Source organism: Magnolia sinica, chromosome 6 (assembly GCF_029962835.1).
Source record: "Magnolia sinica isolate HGM2019 chromosome 6, MsV1, whole genome shotgun sequence".
Lineage (NCBI taxonomy): Eukaryota > Viridiplantae > Streptophyta > Magnoliopsida > Magnoliales > Magnoliaceae > Magnolia > Magnolia sinica.
This window is the reverse complement of record NC_080578.1, coordinates 86,727,287-86,746,917: the sequence shown is the minus strand read 5'-3', so window position 1 is coordinate 86,746,917 and position 19,631 is coordinate 86,727,287. Positions and strand designations below refer to the sequence as shown.

Sequence of the window (19,631 nt, the reverse complement as noted above, 5' to 3'; positions counted from 1 at the left end):
GCCAGTGGCATGAAATTAATAGGTTTGATGAAAGATACCCCTTAGTGCACTATGACACTAACCTATTATTGGCATTCCATCCCCATTGTTTGTTGAAATTGGATGCCTTTAATCTATCCTGAAATTAGGTATGTTGATAGACTATTGAGTAATTCCCCAAAATCCTGATTTACTATTTTTGGTCATGTTTGATTTTATTGAAGGACACTTCGATCCTATTGACAAGCAATCGATGGTTGTCGATTCTATCGAATGTCCTATTAGCAGGTTGCTTAATTTTGGCGAAGTGCGCAGTTTTGTTTCTAATTCTAAACTCGGGTTTTATATAAATGAGTGTAATGCGAGATTAGGGTATTGGAAGCTTTTTCTAGAGAGAGTTAGTGTTTAGAGAAAGGGATCTAGGTTTTTTTACTCTAAGGTTTGCATATGAGTTGATTCTATTATCTTGGTATTACTAGAACACAGGGAAACGCCGACGGTTAAAACCGTCGGTGATGACCTTCCCCCACGGATTTTAGCTGTCACAAGGTCCGTCGTCGGAGTTCTAAGAGTGACGGTTAAAACCATCGGCGATTCTCATAAATTAAAAAAAAATTTAAAATGAAATATATAATATATCATCTATTTAATTTGGATGATATATTTCTTGCTTTTTCTATTGTGTAGACTTACCTTCTCAAATAGGTTGGTTCGTTCAGGGCTTTGGAGAAATGGGTATATCTAGAAATGGACGTGTGCGTTGATCAACGCACATCCATTTCTAAGCATACCCATTTCTCTAAAGCCTTGAACGAACCAACCTATTTCAGAAGGCAAGTCTACACAATAGAAAAGCACTTGGCATACCAAAAACTTTTAGAGGCAACAAGAAGCAAAAACCAGCATGGCATACCAAAAACAACTTGCATCTCTTTCGGCTTGTGAGAAGAACATGAAAGCAGAAATAGCTCTCTTTGGTGCATTAGGATCCTTTTTCTTCTTTCGTTTTCTCTTCTTTGAACCATCTTCAGCTCCATCCTTAGATTTCCTCTAGAAGAAGATGCCTTGGGAGCAATTGCTTCTTTCTTAGCTTCCTTCTTGGGAGGCTTCTGAAATGGGAAGAAAAGAGAGAAGAAAGTATCAACTTTCATAGCCAGACATTGATGAAAAAGCTATAGTATGTAATCAAAAGCACCAAAACATTCTAAAACAGTAATGGCGATTACATAAATTGCAAAACTTTTGTAGCCTCAGAAAATTGTTAGTAATGGGTGTTCAATCACCACCATTTCCCATGGTGTGTTCCACTCCAGCTTTTGTTCTGCTTCATTTTTATGCCCTAATGAGCTCACAAAACAGGTGGATGGGGGATAAGATACACACATCACTGTGTGTCTGTCCAACACCATCTGGTTGGGCGGGGATGGGTTTGGATACAGAGAATCCAGCCGGCATGCGTCTCTGGAGCTCACAGGTAGGCATATTCCAATCTACACTGGTTACAATATGTGAGGTTATCCAAAGCAACCTTATCATGTTCCCTGTCACTCTTTAACTATTTAGAATTTGATGGCAAAGATAATAACTCTCCAAGCTTAGCATGCTGAACTGCATACAGTGTTAGATAATCTTCAATATGGTGCCCTTCTAATGGTTTTGCGCATTGCATCGCAGCTTTGATTATGTTATGCTGAGATTCTATTCCCTTTTGATTTGAAATAGAGTCGTTAGTTGGGTCCAACAGCAAGCAACTGAAAATACATAGAAAAAGCAGCAAATTAACCCTGTGATTTAAATAAAACATGTTGTGCGGAAGTTTACTGAATTTTCTCATTTAAAAAAAAAAAAAAAAGCATATGCGACTGGCCACATCCTAGAAATTAGAATTGAGCACCCATGTGAAACACAATAGCTCTCTCCAACAGAAAACTATGAAGCTCTGAAGAAAATCAACATGTATTCCAGCCCTTGTGTATTGACAAAACAAAAAAAAAAAAAAAACTTGTGATACGTGTGATTAGCAATGACAACTTTTCACTCTTTTTTCTTTCTTTTGAATGGTGAACAACTTCTCGTAATTAATGCCATTGTCCAATGAACCATCTATTTTTTTTCCCGACCATTTGCTTCTTAGGACATGTTTGGATAGCTAGAATCAAAGGTGTGCATGAAAAAAAAAATAATGATTACATATTATTGTTTCCCTCAGCGCTACTCAAAAACATATTCATAAATTATACATACACAGATATTTTTTAAAGGGTAACACTACCAGAGATTGAGCCTTGGATCACTCACACACACTATACTATCTCTACCATTTTTACGAGGTATTTGTTTAGAATGCAGAAAACCCAATACCAAATTCATTAGGTAACGCTTACCTTGTAACTTTTGCAAGAGAACCGCCACTGTGCGTAAGGCTAATGATTATTTTGTAGAATCCATGGTTTTCTTTCCAATCCAAACCGTAAAAAATGTCAAATCATGGAAGTTGCTTTTTTTCCCATGGATTTTGTCTATCCAAACAGGCCCTTAAGAATACGTTTAGTTTCTATCAACCACAAACACTAAAGACACGTGAGACTATGTTTCCAACTGTCTTTAAAAATTGAAGTACAGCATTTATGAAAATAAGATTTAAGAAGGAAAAAAAAAAAAAAAAAAATCATGTTTGTATTTACAATTAAGCTAATGGTGTTCCCTAATGATTGTAATGAAGAAGTAAGCCTCAAACTGGAACCATATTCCTTTCCAATCTGACTTGAAAGTGGCATAGTTGCAACTGGAAGCCAAGTCCTTGAATATGATTGCCAGGTACTTTTGCTTATTTCCACTTTAGTATACATTTAATTGCAACGAAATTCGATAGCATCCATACACACCCAATTCAAAGTAGGTGAGGCTCCTACTAGTGCAACTCATCTCATACCTATTTAATAAATACAACCAGAAAAAATAAAAATCAAAAAATACACCAACACAACTTTCTGAGTATAGTATTCTTAGTAGTAACAGAAATTTGTGAGTATAATCTAGTTGGACATCCACCCCATCAATCAGATGTGCCCTTTTATGGTGGGCCACGGGCCTAAAAATCAAGTCAATCTATAACTTAAGTGGACCATACTACATACAACAGCCGAAATTGGATACCCACCTATTCTTGATTATCTACAGGGTCTGTTAAAATGTGGTTCAGACATTCAACCCATCCATTGTGTTCTATTTGGATGAGAGGTCACGCCATGCTTCAGCCATAGGAAGGCGTGATATCCTGTGCGGTAACCACATGACCCATAAAAAAGCGTCACACCTTTTTTAACGATCATTTGGAACAAAAAAGGAAAAGTGATTACCCGCTTGCAGAACTTCCTGAAACAGCATAAATTACTTCTTCAGGCTGTTGCTTAAAGGGACTTTCTTCCCATAAGGGCTGCTCCGGAGTGCTGGAACCTGGGCCTGATGGCCTCCGAAAAAGCCGCATGAATAGCACCCTGCTCCACAGTAGAACAATGACAAGGTTACAATCAACGAAGAAAGAAAGGAAAGAAGAAGAACAAGATGATTGTAGCCACATGATTGAAATTACAGACACCCAATAACCACATGATTGTAAAGAGAGCAGTAGAAGAGGGTAACAACTGTGAAGCAAATGGTGATCAAATGAATCAACTCTTTAACAAATAAAAGCCTTGTCTGTGACGAACTACTAATAATGTAATGAAGAAGCACTGAGCAATGTGTTTGGTTTTAGACAAACTTAAGAAACTACCTCCTGTTGAATGGTAACCCATCCTAAAATTCTTCCTGACTGTGAGTTAACCCAGCGCATAACCAACGTTCCAGATACACTTTCAATATACAGCAGAAAATCCTGAGAGACGTGAGATGCATAGAAGAAAAACCAACAATTAAAGCAAATTCAAACAGCCAAGAAGTATATCTGACTCTATCTGTTTGCCTACATATATATATATATATATATATATATATATATATCGGTAAACATGCAAAGACATTGCTGTTAGGAAATGCTGAATCTGATCTTGATACACATCATTTGAAGCTATCCCTCCTGCAGAAAATCAGAATTTCAAAAATACCAGCATCAGTTGCAGCATCAGAGGATGATTAAAAGCTTTCGATGAAACTATATCTATGAACATAACAGTGAAATGCAAGTGGTCTTTCAAAAATACCATTTTGTTGACCGCCACAAAAAGGTGTTGGCCCTTACCTATTACCACTCTACGACACAACAAGAAACAATTACAAGGAATCTAAGCTTAGACAAGGACTAAAAGCAATCAAAAAATAAGCAACCTATAAATCATCACAGCTGTACCGAGAAAAATAGAAACAGCGCCATGGCATGTAGTGGCCCTCCACAGCAACATCCATCTCATCTTATGACCAGCAGCCTCCACAACAACTACTACGGCGACACTTAATACATCCCATGTCTAGCAGCCTCCTCAGGCATTGCATGTTATCATACTCCTCAGCAACAAATAAGTTTATTGGAGCACATTGACCCAAGCGAAGTTGGAGATGCAAAACCACTTGTAATATGGACAAGCATTTAACTACTACACTGAAAATTTGTAGTTTAATGGGTCAAATTGTAGCATGATACAAATGCATACCTTTGAGGAAGATAGTCACAGATTCTTCAATGTCTTGATTGGGTTTTGTATTTGCTTTTTGTTTAATATGAATATTCAACACAAAACTAGTTTGAAGGTTCACTTTAGATTTGCCTATGAAAAGGAGAGTTGAAGGAAATTTTGGTTTTCTATGCCTGTACCACACTACAATTGACAAAATTAAGTACCTGCAACTGTCCTGCTTCAATCTCATATCAAAGCATATTCACATCAATGAGAATTGGATTGTGAGATGAGTCACTACCCACTCATCATGTACGACTCAACTCGGGAACAGACGAGTTAGTTCGAGTCTCTGAGTCTTAAAACAATGGTGTCGTGATCTGCATCATTGCTTCTTTTTTGAGCTATGTAAAAATTGTACAAGAGAAGAACTTCAATACTCTGACAGAGTGTGATGCATGGTATGCAAGCTCTTTCAAATTTCTTAAAAATTGAATACCTGCCATACAAGAAATTCAAATTAAACTATCCAAATAATATATTCCAGTTCAGATGTATCATTAACCAGAATAAAAAAAAAAAGAAAAAAAAAAGAGAGATTATTTTGATTATCTGACCATTGAATTGGTGGACATCGACTGTGCGATTAAAAATGAAATAAATACAATGGTAACTAAGAATCAATTCTAAAGATGCATAAATGATGAGAAAAATGTTTACCTACTGGCCCAATCGAATCACATCACCAACATGCAACACAGTGTAAACAGTTTTCTTGACCTGTTTAATGAAAAAGATGCATCCATTGGAAAAACCACAGCTTTATTATCAACAAAACTCATCAAAAATGAATCTCTCATTACTTTCTATATAAACACCCAAAGGATCCACATCAATGCAAACAAAATGAAAACAGGACATCACACTGCACAGAATATAAAAGAACCTGCACGTCACACAAAAGTCCTCCAAGTGTCCACATAGCTAAAAAAAAAAATGCAAGCAACATGGGCCAGGATAGTTAAAGTGTTGATAAAGAAAATAATTTTGATAGTGGAGGCAAACATCCAAGCATATAATACTAGATAAACATCCATACACCACCAGAATGACCTTCCATTGATAGACCAAAAGACACGGATGCCATTATGTCCTGTGGCTAAGGGTAGCTGATGGGCTAGACTGCTATGTGCATTTTCCACCATTTTCCTATATTGCAGTGACATCCACCCTACATGTGTGGTACCTGTGCCTAAATCCAGACTGCAGGCTCCACTATTGATGGAATATATACCAAAAATCCCACTGATTAGATTATCCTAACACCATCAAATAACGGTTGTCACTGTTGAAAAGAAATTTGTCTACGGAATAAAGATGGTGTTGTCTGAGAAATTAAATTATTACATTGCACAACAGGCATATATTTTAGGCTTTCAGCTAAATGTAGGTGAATGAATTTCCTAACACTGAATTATAAGAAAGAATGCTCAAGATCCTTCAAAAAGTGCTGATGGCTAATCAACAAGACATGGCTTCCTGTTTTTGAACCTTTCTCTGTTCCTCATCTTCTTTTTGAAGAGCTGTCGCTTCCTAGTTCCAAATAACATATATTCTCATTTTCTGCAGATCTGTCTTATAAGAAATCTGATTGCTTGTATGCAAACTAACCTCATTCTTCTTCTGTTTGTCAAGCTCCATTTGTTGCAGATAATCTTCCCTCTGCTTCTTGGCAATCTGAAATACATAAGAAACAGAAATTAAGAGTGTTTGTAGACTTGCAGAGGCGGAGAAGAAAATGTCCAACAAGCCAAAACCTCTTCATAAGGCACTCGCTTTTCTTCTGACAGGTTCTTCCATTCCTCCCCTAATAGCTTAGAAACCTACCAAAGGATCCCCTAATTTACCTTTTGTGCTGAAGACCTGAGTCTTGCAATCAGGGAGTATACTGATGGAATGTGGGGGAGATAATATTGTCCACCATTGAAGTTTGCAGTTATAGCTGAGGTAGAATGATTGTTGGCAATGAAGGCAACACACATATTGGTTCCAGGCTGCTGATAGACTTGAGCCTGCATCACAAATTTCTTATCAGATTATAACATTCCATGCAACCATCATATTAATTTTCTTTTTTCCTTTCTTCTTCTTGAGAAATGATCCACTGCTCTCATAGCAATCTTCTAGTATACAAGTAACATTGTACCTAGTTGTATAGGGACATTTTAATGGTCCATCCAATCGATTTGGAGAGACCGTAAGCCCCAATCAATATTTCATTGGTTAACATGAATCATGCCACATGGAGATGCAATCCATCCTTTAAAAAAATGTGTACACAACTTCCTTCCAAGCCATGGATGGGATGATGAAGAATGATAATTAAATAATTCTTTTGAACTATAAGCAATCAATCCATTAGTGTCCCAAATATCTGGGTGGAACGATTGTTTATCAATCTTGACTCTCCATTTTATAGGCTATTCAAGATGGCTAGGATTTCATGATCAGTGCGATTTTCACATGGGGGCCCATGAAGTGTGGGATGGACTTACTGGATAGTTCAGATGAGGTGATTGCACTGCCCACACGTCCCTATTCAACTAGGATAGCTGGATCATTATCCTTTTTCTTGTTATCTGAAAAAAAAAAAACACTCTTATAACTGACATTTTATTTCAAACTGTTTTGTTAATTTTAACCATTTCTGTTTTCTCGATAGCATTTAGAATTTTACACAGCTGAAAACATACGAATAGCTCGACTACGAAGGTGGTGTAACTCCAGCCCTGTGATGCTGAACTCTTTCTATTCGGCTTATTTGATCATTGAAAAGTAGCATGCACTACTGTTGTGATTGAAACACTCTCGACATTGAAAAAAGCAAGGTTAACAGGAGAAATGAAAACGTCCATTTTTATTTTTTTACCCTTTAAAAACGTCCAGATTAATCAAGAGAAAATGACAAAATGTAACGATGACGTTTCTTACAACTCACACTGTGGAAGTAGCTTCAAATTTCAGTTACATTTCTTTCAATTCAAAACTCAAAGTAGTGCTTTCAGAACTCAGAGCCCAGTCTTTCAATACAAATGCCAGGCAAGAAAACTACAAGAAGAGTACTTCCACTTAGACTATTAATTGCAATTCAATTTGACATATTGATTTAACCTTAGGGCTTGCATCTTCTCATAAGTAATTTCATTTTTTTTGTCATAAAACTAAAGTAAAATCCTATAACTGAAGTTGATGATTGCTGAATTCGTTATTTCACGGAAAAAAAAAAAAAAAAAAAAAAAAAAAAGAGAAAATTATAATAATCTCAGTTGTCAGGGAACGTTCAACCTTCCTATTTGAATTTCTTCTCTTTTACAAACATTTTTCAAGAGAAATTCAGTGACTACTAGCAACGTTTCATATGGAATATTAATATTAGATTTCATTGGTGAAGGAAAGGGTTCAAATTGTCTAACCATATTCATCAAGTGGAGCTTCATCATAGTAGCATGTTGTTACGAACTCGGAAGCGTATCTCCCAAAATTAGTTCCTCCATGATACTATCAGTACGGATGAAAAATTGCTAGGTGAATATTACAGGAACTCAAAGGAACATGGGAGGAGTTGAATGTGTATCAACCTCCTATAAGCAAGGTATTCCCTAACAGTAACAGTGGTCAGAACAGATACTATTGTTACAATTATGGTACGGGCCATTACAACTTGAGAGAGAGAGAGAGAGAGAGAGAGAGAGAGAGAGAGTTGATGTTGAATCGATGTTCACCAAATCACCTCTCCTTCACCCTAGGGCACAAATTTATGAAGCATTCCTAAGTATTCTTGACCTTTTTCATCCTCTGTGAGCAAGCCCACTAACATAGTTGCGGTGGATGCATCCACAGAAAAATGTCTTTTAGCCATTTCCCCGAGAAGTTGCATTGCCTTGAGGGTCTCATTCTTTTGTAGAAAGCCCCTAATTAAAGCATTGAAGGTGACACTGTCTGGTTGGAAACCGTTCTCTTCCATTTGCAAGAACAATCCATTAGCTTCCTCCAAAAGCCCTTCTTTACAGAGCCCATTGATTAACGTGTTATATGTCCTAACATCATTCCCCAAGCCCATGGTGGAGGCCCAACTGAAAAGCTCCTTCGCATATTTAAGTCCCCTAGCTTCACACATCCCATTGATGAGGATATCAATAACTTTATTATCTAGTTGAATTCCTCTAATTTGCATCTCATTAAGTAGTTTCATTGCCTCGACAAGACGCTCACTTTTACACAGCCCATCCATCAAAATGGTGTATGTGATGAGATTCGGACATTGTCCATGAGCTTTCATCTCATTGAAGAGCTCTTGTGCAGCCACAATTCTCCGTACCCGGTACAGCCCACCTATAAGAGTGTTGTAAGTAAAAACATCGGGCTTCAATCCCTTGCAAGGCATTTCTCGGAAAAGCCACATAGCCTCGTCTACCATCTGCTTCTTGCAATAGCCGTTGATTAACATGGAATAAGTCACGACACTAGGCTTATGACCTTTATACACCATATAATCAAATATCTTTAAGGCGGCATCCATTTGGCCAGTAAAACAGTAGCCATCCATCAATGCATTGTACGTGATTACATTAGGCTCCTCACCTCTCTGGGTCATCAATTCTAGTAATCCATGGGCTTCTTTAACCATTCCTTCTTTGCAAAGAGCATTCACCAGTATGGTGAAAGTTATGACACCAGGCGAGATTCCTCCAACCAACATTTCCTCAAACAGACTCATTGCTTCTTTCCACTGCCCCAAATTGCATAGTCCATGAATTAAAGAATTGTAAGTGAAAACATCCGGCAGAATCCCTTTACCAACCATTTCTGAGAAGAGGTTAAGCGCCTCTTTTGTGAGCCCATCTTTGCTTAGACTGTCGATGATTGAGGTATAAACTGTAAGGTTAGGCCTACATTTACCCACACCCTTCTCCATTTTCCGAAGCAACCCAAGAGCCATTCCGGTGCTCCCCGACTTGCAAAGACCGTGGATTAGTATCCCGAACGACACCACATCATAAGGATATCCCATTTCTACCGTCTTCAGAAAAAAACTACTCGCTTCGCCAATCCGCCCTTCCATACAAAACCCCTTAATAAAAGTAGCCAGAGTCACGACATTCGGCTCATGGCCACGTTTCAGGATGTTGCTGAGAACAGCGAAACCGAAACGGATGCCATTCAAGCGGCAGGAACAATTGAGAAGAATGTTCCATGTACAGATATCAGATGGGATCCCTAACCAATTCATCTCCCGATGCAAAGAAATCACGGTCGAATAGTGTTTCATTTTAGCAATAGTAGTTAACAGGCGATTAAAGGTCTGGATTGAAGGCGGCGGCTGCGTGCGGACCATACGATTGAAGAGGCCCGCAGCATCCTCTAACCTCACAAAAGCACCGGCTCGAATCGAATTGAATAGATCATTCACCAAATGGTTGAATTGGGTTGGAGTCGGGATCTTGTTCTCTGTGATTTTAGAATCAAGGGCAGAAATGGTAATTTCAATAGAAGCTGGAGAGGAGAGAGTTTTACCCTTTTGAGCAGCGGCAGTGGCAGCTCTTCTCGACGACATTTTACGAAATCGAAGATTTTGTGGGTGCCAAACAACTCCTGATGAGGGAAGAGAAGAGGGGATGGTAGTTGTTGTGGTCCTGTGGAGTGCGGCTGCGACCCCGGAACCATTGATGTGGGTGCGACCCTGACTGTAGGACCTACTTCGATGTATGTATTGTATATCCACGCCGTCCATATGTTTTGTAACTATATCGTGGAGCATGGTCCCAAACGGGTGGGGATTTCAGTAGCTAAAGGGCTACTGAAGTGACGTGGTGAAATACAATTGGTTGAATACCAAGAGCATATTCCCTTTCAATTAATGCTATTTTCCTTGGAGTTCCGTTAGACGTCTCCCTCCATTTGCCAGTCCACGCACTCGACTGCGTAAGGTTAAACGTTATTTTCAAGTCATTTCTGTTCTTCGCTCCCCTACTTAAGTTAGGTCACCACTTTCCATGGACAAAATCATGATGTATGTAATGTATCCACACCGTCCATCCATTTTTTGATATCATTTCAGGGCATAATCCAAAGAATGAGAAAGATCCAAATTTCAAGTGCACCCCACCATAGAAAACAATGGAGATTGAATGCTTACCATTAAAACCTCTTTGGGCCACGGAAGCTTTGGATCAAGCTAATATTTATGCTTTACCTTATTCCATGTCTTTTTTAACTTATAAAAAGGTTAGATGTCAAATAAACATCATGGTCGGCCCCAAGAAGGTTTCAATGGTGGTCGTCACCTCCCACTGTTTTCTATGGCGAGGTCCACTTGAACTTTGAATCCGCCTAATTCTTTTGCTCACTCCCTGAAATGATCTCTCCAAATGGATGGATGGTGTGGATACAACACACACATCATGGTGGGGCCCAAAGAACGTGGTGATGTGACATCGAAACACCCTGCAGGGACTACTTCACCGCTGCAACCTTTAAAAAACAAAAATAAAGAAATTGTAGGGGAGGCAACCTTAACATGCCATGCAACACCTTGGACTAAATCAGCCCCAGCAGGAAGTAGAACAGTAGCTGAAACCTGACCTAATCAACAGCCTTAACAATTTAACAAAGCAATGAACTCCAACTGACTTGGGGCCTTGAACAACCATCAATACAGCCACACCAAATACCGAATGGCCAAGGTTGTATCTTTTGTATCTTCAAGCGGATGAATTGATGGGCAGAACTCTTTGATGGGAGGCATAGCTACAACCACCAGCAGCTTCCACTCCACTGCTGCTAAAGCTTCTTCAGTGGCTACTGCTGCCGAACTCGAGACAGAGGACACTGCTCTTGCTTCGTTGTGAGGAGCTAAGAAACAAAGTCGTTCCCAGAAAGAAGCAGGAAACTTTTAATGGTAAGAACCTCATCCAAACTGTCCCTTGTTGTGTGAACAACATATGCTTTGGATCAGACTGATTTTTAGTTAACTACCGAGTGAACTTGAAGGGGCACCTTGTGGACAGATTGGATGTGATAACTACAACACGGTGGGCCCCACACACTGCAAGGTAGAATAAAGTTGTTACACAAACTTTGCAGAGGAATCAGCCGACAGAATATGATAAAAGAGTATCCAACCCGTCCATCTGGCTCTATCTTCAATTACAGGATGGCGCAGAAAACTAGCGAAATACACAAACTAGGTGCACCGATGGGTGGATGCCACCCATGGGTTTGTGTGGGGCCACCATGGTGCATATATATCATCAACAACCGTTGTTTAACATATCAAGATGAAGCAAAAATACAAAAATCAGCCTCATCCAAATATTAGGCAGGACATGCCTTATGAACTTAAAAGTTTTAATATCAATTCCACATTACATTGTTCAAGTAGTGTAAGATTTTCTATATGGCTGAGCCTTTTTTGGTATGTATAATTGAAATAATTTTTCTCACAGGATGAACGGAGTAGATTTGACTATAATAGAGTTTGAGTGTTTTATGTATAAAACAGTTGTATACAATTCGGTCCAACCAACTGATAACTACCACACCGATTACCCATTTTCTTCTGGTTGAGATAATTAAGTACAGGGCTCCAAGAAAAGATCCCATGAATGTACAATCCTTTAACATGTGATGCACGTGCATGATCAGGGCCATTTGTCCATCAGTCTCTGCCTTACACGTCCACCAGTACCATCGTAAGCTTATGGTGACACCAGGCAGATGTGGGGTCCATGTGGAGTATTCGCACTATCCAACTCATCTATCAGATGTTGGGATATAAAGATTAAAAAATTATTTAAATAAAATAAAATTAAAATGAGAAAATAGAAAACTTATCGATTTATAGAAGTCGATACATGACGTGAGTCACTCGACTTGATATCGAATTTGTGTCTCTTGCACAGCGTTCCAAGTATAACAAGTTTCCAGAGCAATCAATCTTCAGGATATAAAGACTATGACCTGATCCTAGTAGTGCACTCACTGTACACGGGCTCAAATCGTTTGCAATCTTAATACGAACTAGAAAACACTTAAATCATACTTTTAACATAAAACATACTAATTTAAAACAGATGAGAAAGTCTATTTATAGACTTTGTGAAGACACCCTTAAGGGTGTAGAGAGTGTAGAGACACATTTTAAAAAAGGGTTGTAACTATTGAATTTAAACCCAATTGACGTAACCCTCAGGCTTTAAAAGACAACTTTTCAAAACAAAATATGAAAGGACGCAACCTTTCAGACTTAAGTGAAAAGACACACCCGTAGGGCCATGGTCCATCCCAACCCTCAGGCTTCAAAAGACAACTTTTCAAAACAAAATATGAAAGGACGCAACCTTTCAGAATTAAGTGAAAAGACACACCCGTAGGGCCATGGTCTGTCCCAACGAATATTTTAAAACACTAAATTATTTTAAAATAATTTAAAATACAACCTCCGATGCGTCACCTCAGAAAAGCCTATGACCAAATTAAATTCAGCCTGATTTGAAACTAAGGTGGGCCACAAGAAGGTGAATCTGGTTCTTATCTTCATGAAATCCATCCCATCCATCAGGTAAGTCGCCTCATCTTAATCTTGCAACCTTAAAATCATGACCATCTAAAACTCAGATTTGCAGGCCCACCTTGGTGTGCATATGCCATCCAATCCATTCATATGGCTGTGTCTCATCGGGACAAAAGAATTCCCTAAAAATCACATTATTTCAAAAATCATGAGTATTAGAATATACCATGTGAATATCAAACTCCTGATGGGCCGTGAATTTAGAATTCCATAAGAGGTGACCCACGAGCATTGAATCAGACTGATTTTTGGAATCAACCCAAAAGAAGTGGGGCTGCAGCTGATGGACGGAGAGGATTTCATGAAAGTTCCACAAGTGGCGATATGTTAGCTTTATGCAGTAACCAGAACAGCCCTTTATACTTATCCCGTACAGCCATATGAACCCGAATATGTTAGAGCCATATTACTTCATCAATCTTGCGGTTAGGATTATCCAGGACTCATTATGGATGGAAATTGATTCCAGATATGCATAGATTCGATGATCTTAGCCATCTAAATTGACGGTGGGAATGAAAAAAACAGTTAACGGTCAATAACAAGCCATGGAAAGTAAAAATATGGTTTTTTCAAAAAGTAAGATTCTCTAAACGCCGTCCATCCATATAAGGCCCATTAGTTGGACAATTCAGATTGGTAGACAATAATCTGAACCGTCCAAAGTATAGCAGAAAATGGACATTGATCATGAATGAGCTCATTTTGTATCAGCATCTGTAAGCCTTCTTATGTCCACCTATAAAGATGGTCCCACAATAGACCCGTCCATGTACTGGATGCATGCTACATGAAACCTCAGGTTAACGGATGATAGAATCATCCAACCGTTGACCTGTAGGGAGATCGGGACCGTCAATGGGAAATTGTTGAACGGACATCAGATGATCCTAGCCATCTGATCAGTGACTTTCAAATGCGTGAATAGATTATCTAATATGGGTAGTTTTGAAACAGACCATCTATGGATGGAGAAATGAAAAGCCACAGGAGTCATCCTTCCGGGAGTGGAAGATTGTGAAGGGCATTAGCACATCAATTTGGAGCCCAGTAAATTGACGGTCAAGATCCTTCGGCTTAGTGCTCTGCTTAAGGGTTGTGAAGTTGATACCATAATACCATTAAGTGATAATTAGGTAGAGTTTGTATTCCAGATCAGAACGGATAACCGAGCGAGCCCCACTGTATATGGACGGTGGCCAAAACATCAGTCTGTATATAAAATCATAACCGGTCAATTTGATCAAGAAAGGCCACTTTGTACTTTTGGTCCTTGTCCCTGATCCAGCGGTTACGATTGTCTACCGGTCTAAGTTCTGAGTCACGGCTGGCATATCGTGAGGTCCAAATGAGTAGTTTGCATCTCATTTGCTTTTGACCCCAAATTTCATCAGCTGAATCATTTATGTATGGTCGATGGCCCAAAAATCAGACTGATCATACGATCCCAATCTCTTACTCTGTTCAAAAGGACCACTTTATACTTTTGGCCTTTGTTTCGATCAAACGGATAGGACTATCATGTCAGGGGACACGGTTTGGCTACTCCCCCTGCCAACAGGCCGGTGGCTGGTGGTCAGTGCTCTGTGGGCCCCACCATGATGTATATGTTTCATCCATTCTTACAGATCATTTTAGGGCTTGATTCCACAAATGAGATAGATATAAATCTCAGGTGCATCACACCACAGGAAAACAATAATGATTGGATATCCACCAATAAAATCCTCCTAAGGCCCATTGTACTGTTTATTTGACATCCAATCTGTTGATTAGGTCATACAGACCCAGATGAAGGGAAAAACAAAGATCAGATTGATCCAAAACTTTTATGACCCCCAATCTGTTGGATCAAGTTTATATTTATTTTTTCCCTTCATCCATGTCTGTAAAATCTTATGAACAGGTTGGATGACAAATAAACATCATTGTTGGGCCTAGCAAGGTTTCAACGGTGGATATCATTATCTCCGCTGTTTCCTATGGTATGGTCCACTTGATCTTTGGATATGATTTGATTTTTGGCTCAACCCCTTAAATTAGATGGAAAAATGAATGGACGGTGTGGATAGATCACATACATTCAAGGTGGGCCCAACTGAGTTTACTCAGGACGATAAGAGTGTACCGAGTAACCCAGTGCACAATCCAATTTCCGCTGGCATATGCAGTTAGGGACCGCGGATCAGGTGGTGCTGCGCACACCACTGCGGGGGTAGGGTGGTGATATGTTGGCCCTGTGAGTCCCATTTATGTGTTTTATATCCACACCGTTCATATGTTTTGACAGCTTTGAGTCCCACTTTGATTTATGTGTTTTATATCCACACCATTCATATGTTTTGACAGCTTATTTTAGGAATGAATTGATAAAAAAAAAAAAATGAGTAATTTACAACTGTACGACCCATTTATGGCCCATTTAGGAGACTAAGCCCACCTCATTTTGCCTTGCGAGAATACGCCCCAGCTATACGGACGCCTTTCCAAAGGTCGAAAATGCCCCTCCTTTTTCAATTTTAGTCCACTGTCTCATTTACGCCCAAAAACACATCCGGACTCGTGTCTATCAACCCTATCTCTTCTTTTCACGTATTTTCTTCACTAAATTGTCATATAATCTTCATTTTCTTCACTAAATCGCCATATAATCTTCATCATACTATCACATTACATATTCCCTGTTACATTCTCCTCGAGCCCAAGCACATTCTTTTTACGAATGCACGTGAAATCTTGAAGACCTTTCTTCAAAGAACATGTTTCACATCAACGCACTCTTATTCTTTTTCTCGAACACGGATTTCACTGAGTGTTAGGGAGTGATTGTAGTTCGCGGTCAACTACCTTGATGTTTAAATTTTAGGTAAATTCATTTTTGTTTACATAGAAGACCATGGTTAATTTCACGTGGTCAATATCATGCATTGCTGAGTCAATTTTACGTGACTATCCAATTAGATGAATTATCGTGGTCAATTTCACTCACTTTCCGATCAATATACTGAATTGATTGGTCAACTTCATACACTACTTGGTGATTTTCACGCAATTTACTATCAAATTGTAGTGCGTTTCTGTAATACAACGGTGAATCTGTAGTGCATTTAGTGTAATACGTTTGTGAATGTTATATATTGAATACATCCGTTGCTTTCTTTGAGCTTGTTTAGTTTTCCATAATCCATGTAAATCGCCGTAAAGTAATTATTACATTTTTTTCACTTGTTTGGAAACGAGTGAGTAATTTCACCTAGAAAATCGGTCCAAAAATGTTGCCTTAAATCCATGGGCCCACCATAATGTATATAATATATTCGTGTCGTCCATCTGTTTATTTAGAATATTTTGAGACTAGATCCGAAAAAATTCGAAAGATCTAATGTTCAATTGGCCCACATGAAAGGAAACAATGGATTTAATTTGCCCACTGTTGAAAGTTGATTCTTTTACTGGGCCCACATTGAGGTTTATTCACCATCTAACCCGTTCATAGGGTCACATGGACATGGATAAGTGAAAAGTATAAATATAAGCTTGATCTAAAATTTCTAAGGCCCTCAACAAGTTTTTAATGGTAGGCATTCAATTCTCAAGTGGTGTGGTCCACTTGACATTTTGATTTGCCTAATTTTTGGGGTCATGCCTTGAATTCATTTGGCATAATGGGTGGGCGGTAAATTCCTTGATTTATGAGACAGCATTGGGAAAGATCTTACCTTGGTAAATAATGATTACTCATTTACAAGATAATTACACTTGAGCCAGAAAACCAAACAGGCCCTGAAATTGCAAATTGTTATCACTACGATTCAAATTTCCAATAAGACATTCATTTGACGGTCAATTCCATTCATTTCACGGTCAATCCCCTTCACTCCACAGTCAATTCCACACATTTGTACGGTTAATTCCATGCGAATCCCCCTAACCTCACGGTCAATTCATTTCATTTCGCGGTCTACATTGGGAAAGATGTGGTAATTACATAGGTAAATAATTATTACTTGTAATTACATGGTAAATACAAGTGAGCCCAAAAATCAAACAGGACCTTAAGTTCACTTACTTTGCAGTCATTTTCAATCCTTTCAGGATCGAGAATTGAATGATAATTCATCGCGAAAAATGCGAACCTTCCCTGGATGTGAGTAAAATTGACTGTGAAGTGAGTAAAAATCATCGCGAACTGAGTGGCATACATCCTTGTAATTTAAAACTTTGTGAATCTGACCGATAAGCCTATCATATTTGAGCTGGTACAATGGTGGATTTCCTACTACTCGGTCAAATCCACCATATACATGTGAACACTAAACGAGTTATATTATTGTGTTTGTTTTCAGGAAATGGCTTCGATAATCATCCTATGCTCATATGGTGGGGAGTTAGTTTGTGAAAATGATCGTTATACGTACAAGGGTGGAGAATCGAAAACTACAGCCGTATGTGTTGACATTCCATATGAACAGCTTCTATCGAAAATGTACAAAATTGCGAAGAATAGACCTGAGGATTACAATATAAGGTTGAGCATATTGTATCCTTGCACAAACCAATCAGTCCTTCCAGCTGTATTTGAAGACGATGATGATGTGAGAATGTTCTTGACAGCACAACTGAAGCACCCGGATCACTACATCCCTTTATTCATCGAGACAATGCAGCGCGTTAATGAACCAGTACTCGAAGACCAGGTCGATTATAGTGGGTTCGAACATGACACGCCAGCAGTAGGAAGTTTGGGTGAGGAACATATCTTCACTTACAAATATAAGTGTTCACCTTTACAGGTTCCTCTAAGCAGCACTCCGGTACCCGTGCCGGCTCATACACCAAACTTAATGACAAGTCAAGGTCATACATCAAACTTCATGACAAGTCCAGTGAGGCTGTCGGCTGACGTGAACCTCAAACTTGAATATACGGTAACACCTTCATTTACGAGAGTAGATTTGCCCTCAACATCCAACATCGAAAATGTGAGTAGAAGCGACATTCCATTGCCTAAGCAGGGTCGATCATTGGACTTCACCACCAGGCTTTCCATCGTGCCTTTCGATGATGTTGGTTTCACCAATGCGGACCTGTCACTGTATTCATGTCCTGTTGATGACCCGATTGATATAGTCGTTAACCAAACGTTCGAGGATAAGAGCCGGTGTCAGTATATTTTGAGCCAATTTGTAATCCGCAACAACTTTCAATACAAGGTGTTGTATTCCACAAAGAAGAAATTCACCGTGGCACGTATGGAAGATAAGTTTGAATGGAGGGTGCACAATCTAGGGTGAACGATGCGGGGATATTCAAGATTAAGACCTACAAGGAAAAACATACTTGTGGAATGTCATGGATGAAGAGCGATCATCGGCAAGCAAGCAGTAAGCTGGCCGGCGAACTGGTTGTCAATCGCATTGAGCAACGCATGGGGTTAAGGCCGAAGGACATAATATTCACAATGCAAGAGATGTATAATATTGTTATTAGCGATAATAAGGCATGGCGTGCTAAAGAGATTGCAATCGATCGCGTAATGGGGTTTTATGAAGACTCTTACAAAGAACTCCCAATGTACTTTCATGAGTTGAGGATGGCGAACCCGGAGACTTTGACTTCTCTGCTTGTGAATCAACAGACGATGAGGTTTGAGAGATGTTTTATTACGCTTAGACAGTGTGTCAGAAGTTTTCAAACATCTCTACGAAGGGTCTTGACCATTGATGGGACGCATTTAAAAGGTAAGTACAAGGGTGTTTTGTTTGTTGCTATGGCATTGGATGGTGACAATCACATCTTTCCAGTCACTTTTGGTATCGGAGAATCAGAGAATAGCAACAGTTAGAATTGGTTTCTTACATACATCAACGATTCATTAGGGAATTTACCTGGTCTTGTTATCATATCAGACCATCATAAAGGTCTGATGAAAGAAGTTCCACAGGTCTTCCAGGCAGCAATCCATGAGTACTGCGCCTACCATATATACCGAAACTTGGTGGATATGTTCAAAGACAAGTCATTGGAAATCTACTATTGGTAGGCTATAAAGACTTATAGGAGGGCTGATTTCGATAAATTCATACATGATATCGAACTTGCCAACCCCCCGGTACATACATGGCTAAGGAAAATAAGTTATGAAAAGTGGGCATCTTTGCATTTCCCAGGAAAAAGGTTCAATTTGGTGACTACAAACATAGTTGAGTGTGTTAACGCTCTATTCAAAGAAGCATGAGAATATCCAGTGACTATGCTAATAGAGACAGTCAGATTGAAAATTCAAGAGATGTTTTATAAAAGAAGAGAATCAGCCTCATCATTCGTTGGACCGTTGACACTGTGGGCCGAGAAACAAATAAAGGATCTCATACCGAAGGCACGAGATGTTCGTTGCCACGCAATTT

The 19,631-nt window shown here is 39.1% G+C and overlaps 1 protein-coding gene and 2 long non-coding RNA genes across 4 annotated transcripts; all 3 read right to left on the bottom strand.

The window, feature by feature from the left end:
* Window positions 1-806: 806 nt before the first annotated feature.
* Window positions 807-3,767, bottom strand: LOC131250095 (uncharacterized). The gene is made up of 3 exons (XR_009173057.1): window positions 3,755-3,767; window positions 3,339-3,476; window positions 807-1,088 (listed from the first exon to the last, which is right to left on the bottom strand). It is a non-coding gene; the product is annotated as an uncharacterized LOC131250095 (long non-coding RNA).
* A 199-nt stretch (window positions 3,768-3,966) lies between these two features.
* On the bottom strand, window positions 3,967-6,660 carry LOC131250094 (uncharacterized). 2 transcript variants are annotated; one of them, XR_009173056.1, is made up of 4 exons: window positions 6,264-6,660; window positions 5,317-5,372; window positions 4,817-4,972; window positions 3,970-4,057 (listed from the first exon to the last, which is right to left on the bottom strand). It is a non-coding gene; the product is annotated as an uncharacterized LOC131250094 (long non-coding RNA). The 2 variants fall into 2 exon arrangements; XR_009173055.1 differs by lacking the exon at window positions 4,817-4,972 and having other exon boundaries at window positions 3,967-4,057.
* A 1,518-nt stretch (window positions 6,661-8,178) lies between these two features.
* LOC131249001 (pentatricopeptide repeat-containing protein At1g63330-like) lies at window positions 8,179-10,452 on the bottom strand. The gene has a single exon (XM_058249541.1). It carries the CDS (start codon window positions 10,408-10,410, stop codon window positions 8,395-8,397), a length of 2,016 nt encoding a protein of 671 aa, XP_058105524.1. The 5' UTR covers window positions 10,411-10,452; the 3' UTR covers window positions 8,179-8,394.
* Between the last annotated feature and the right edge of the window lie 9,179 nt (window positions 10,453-19,631).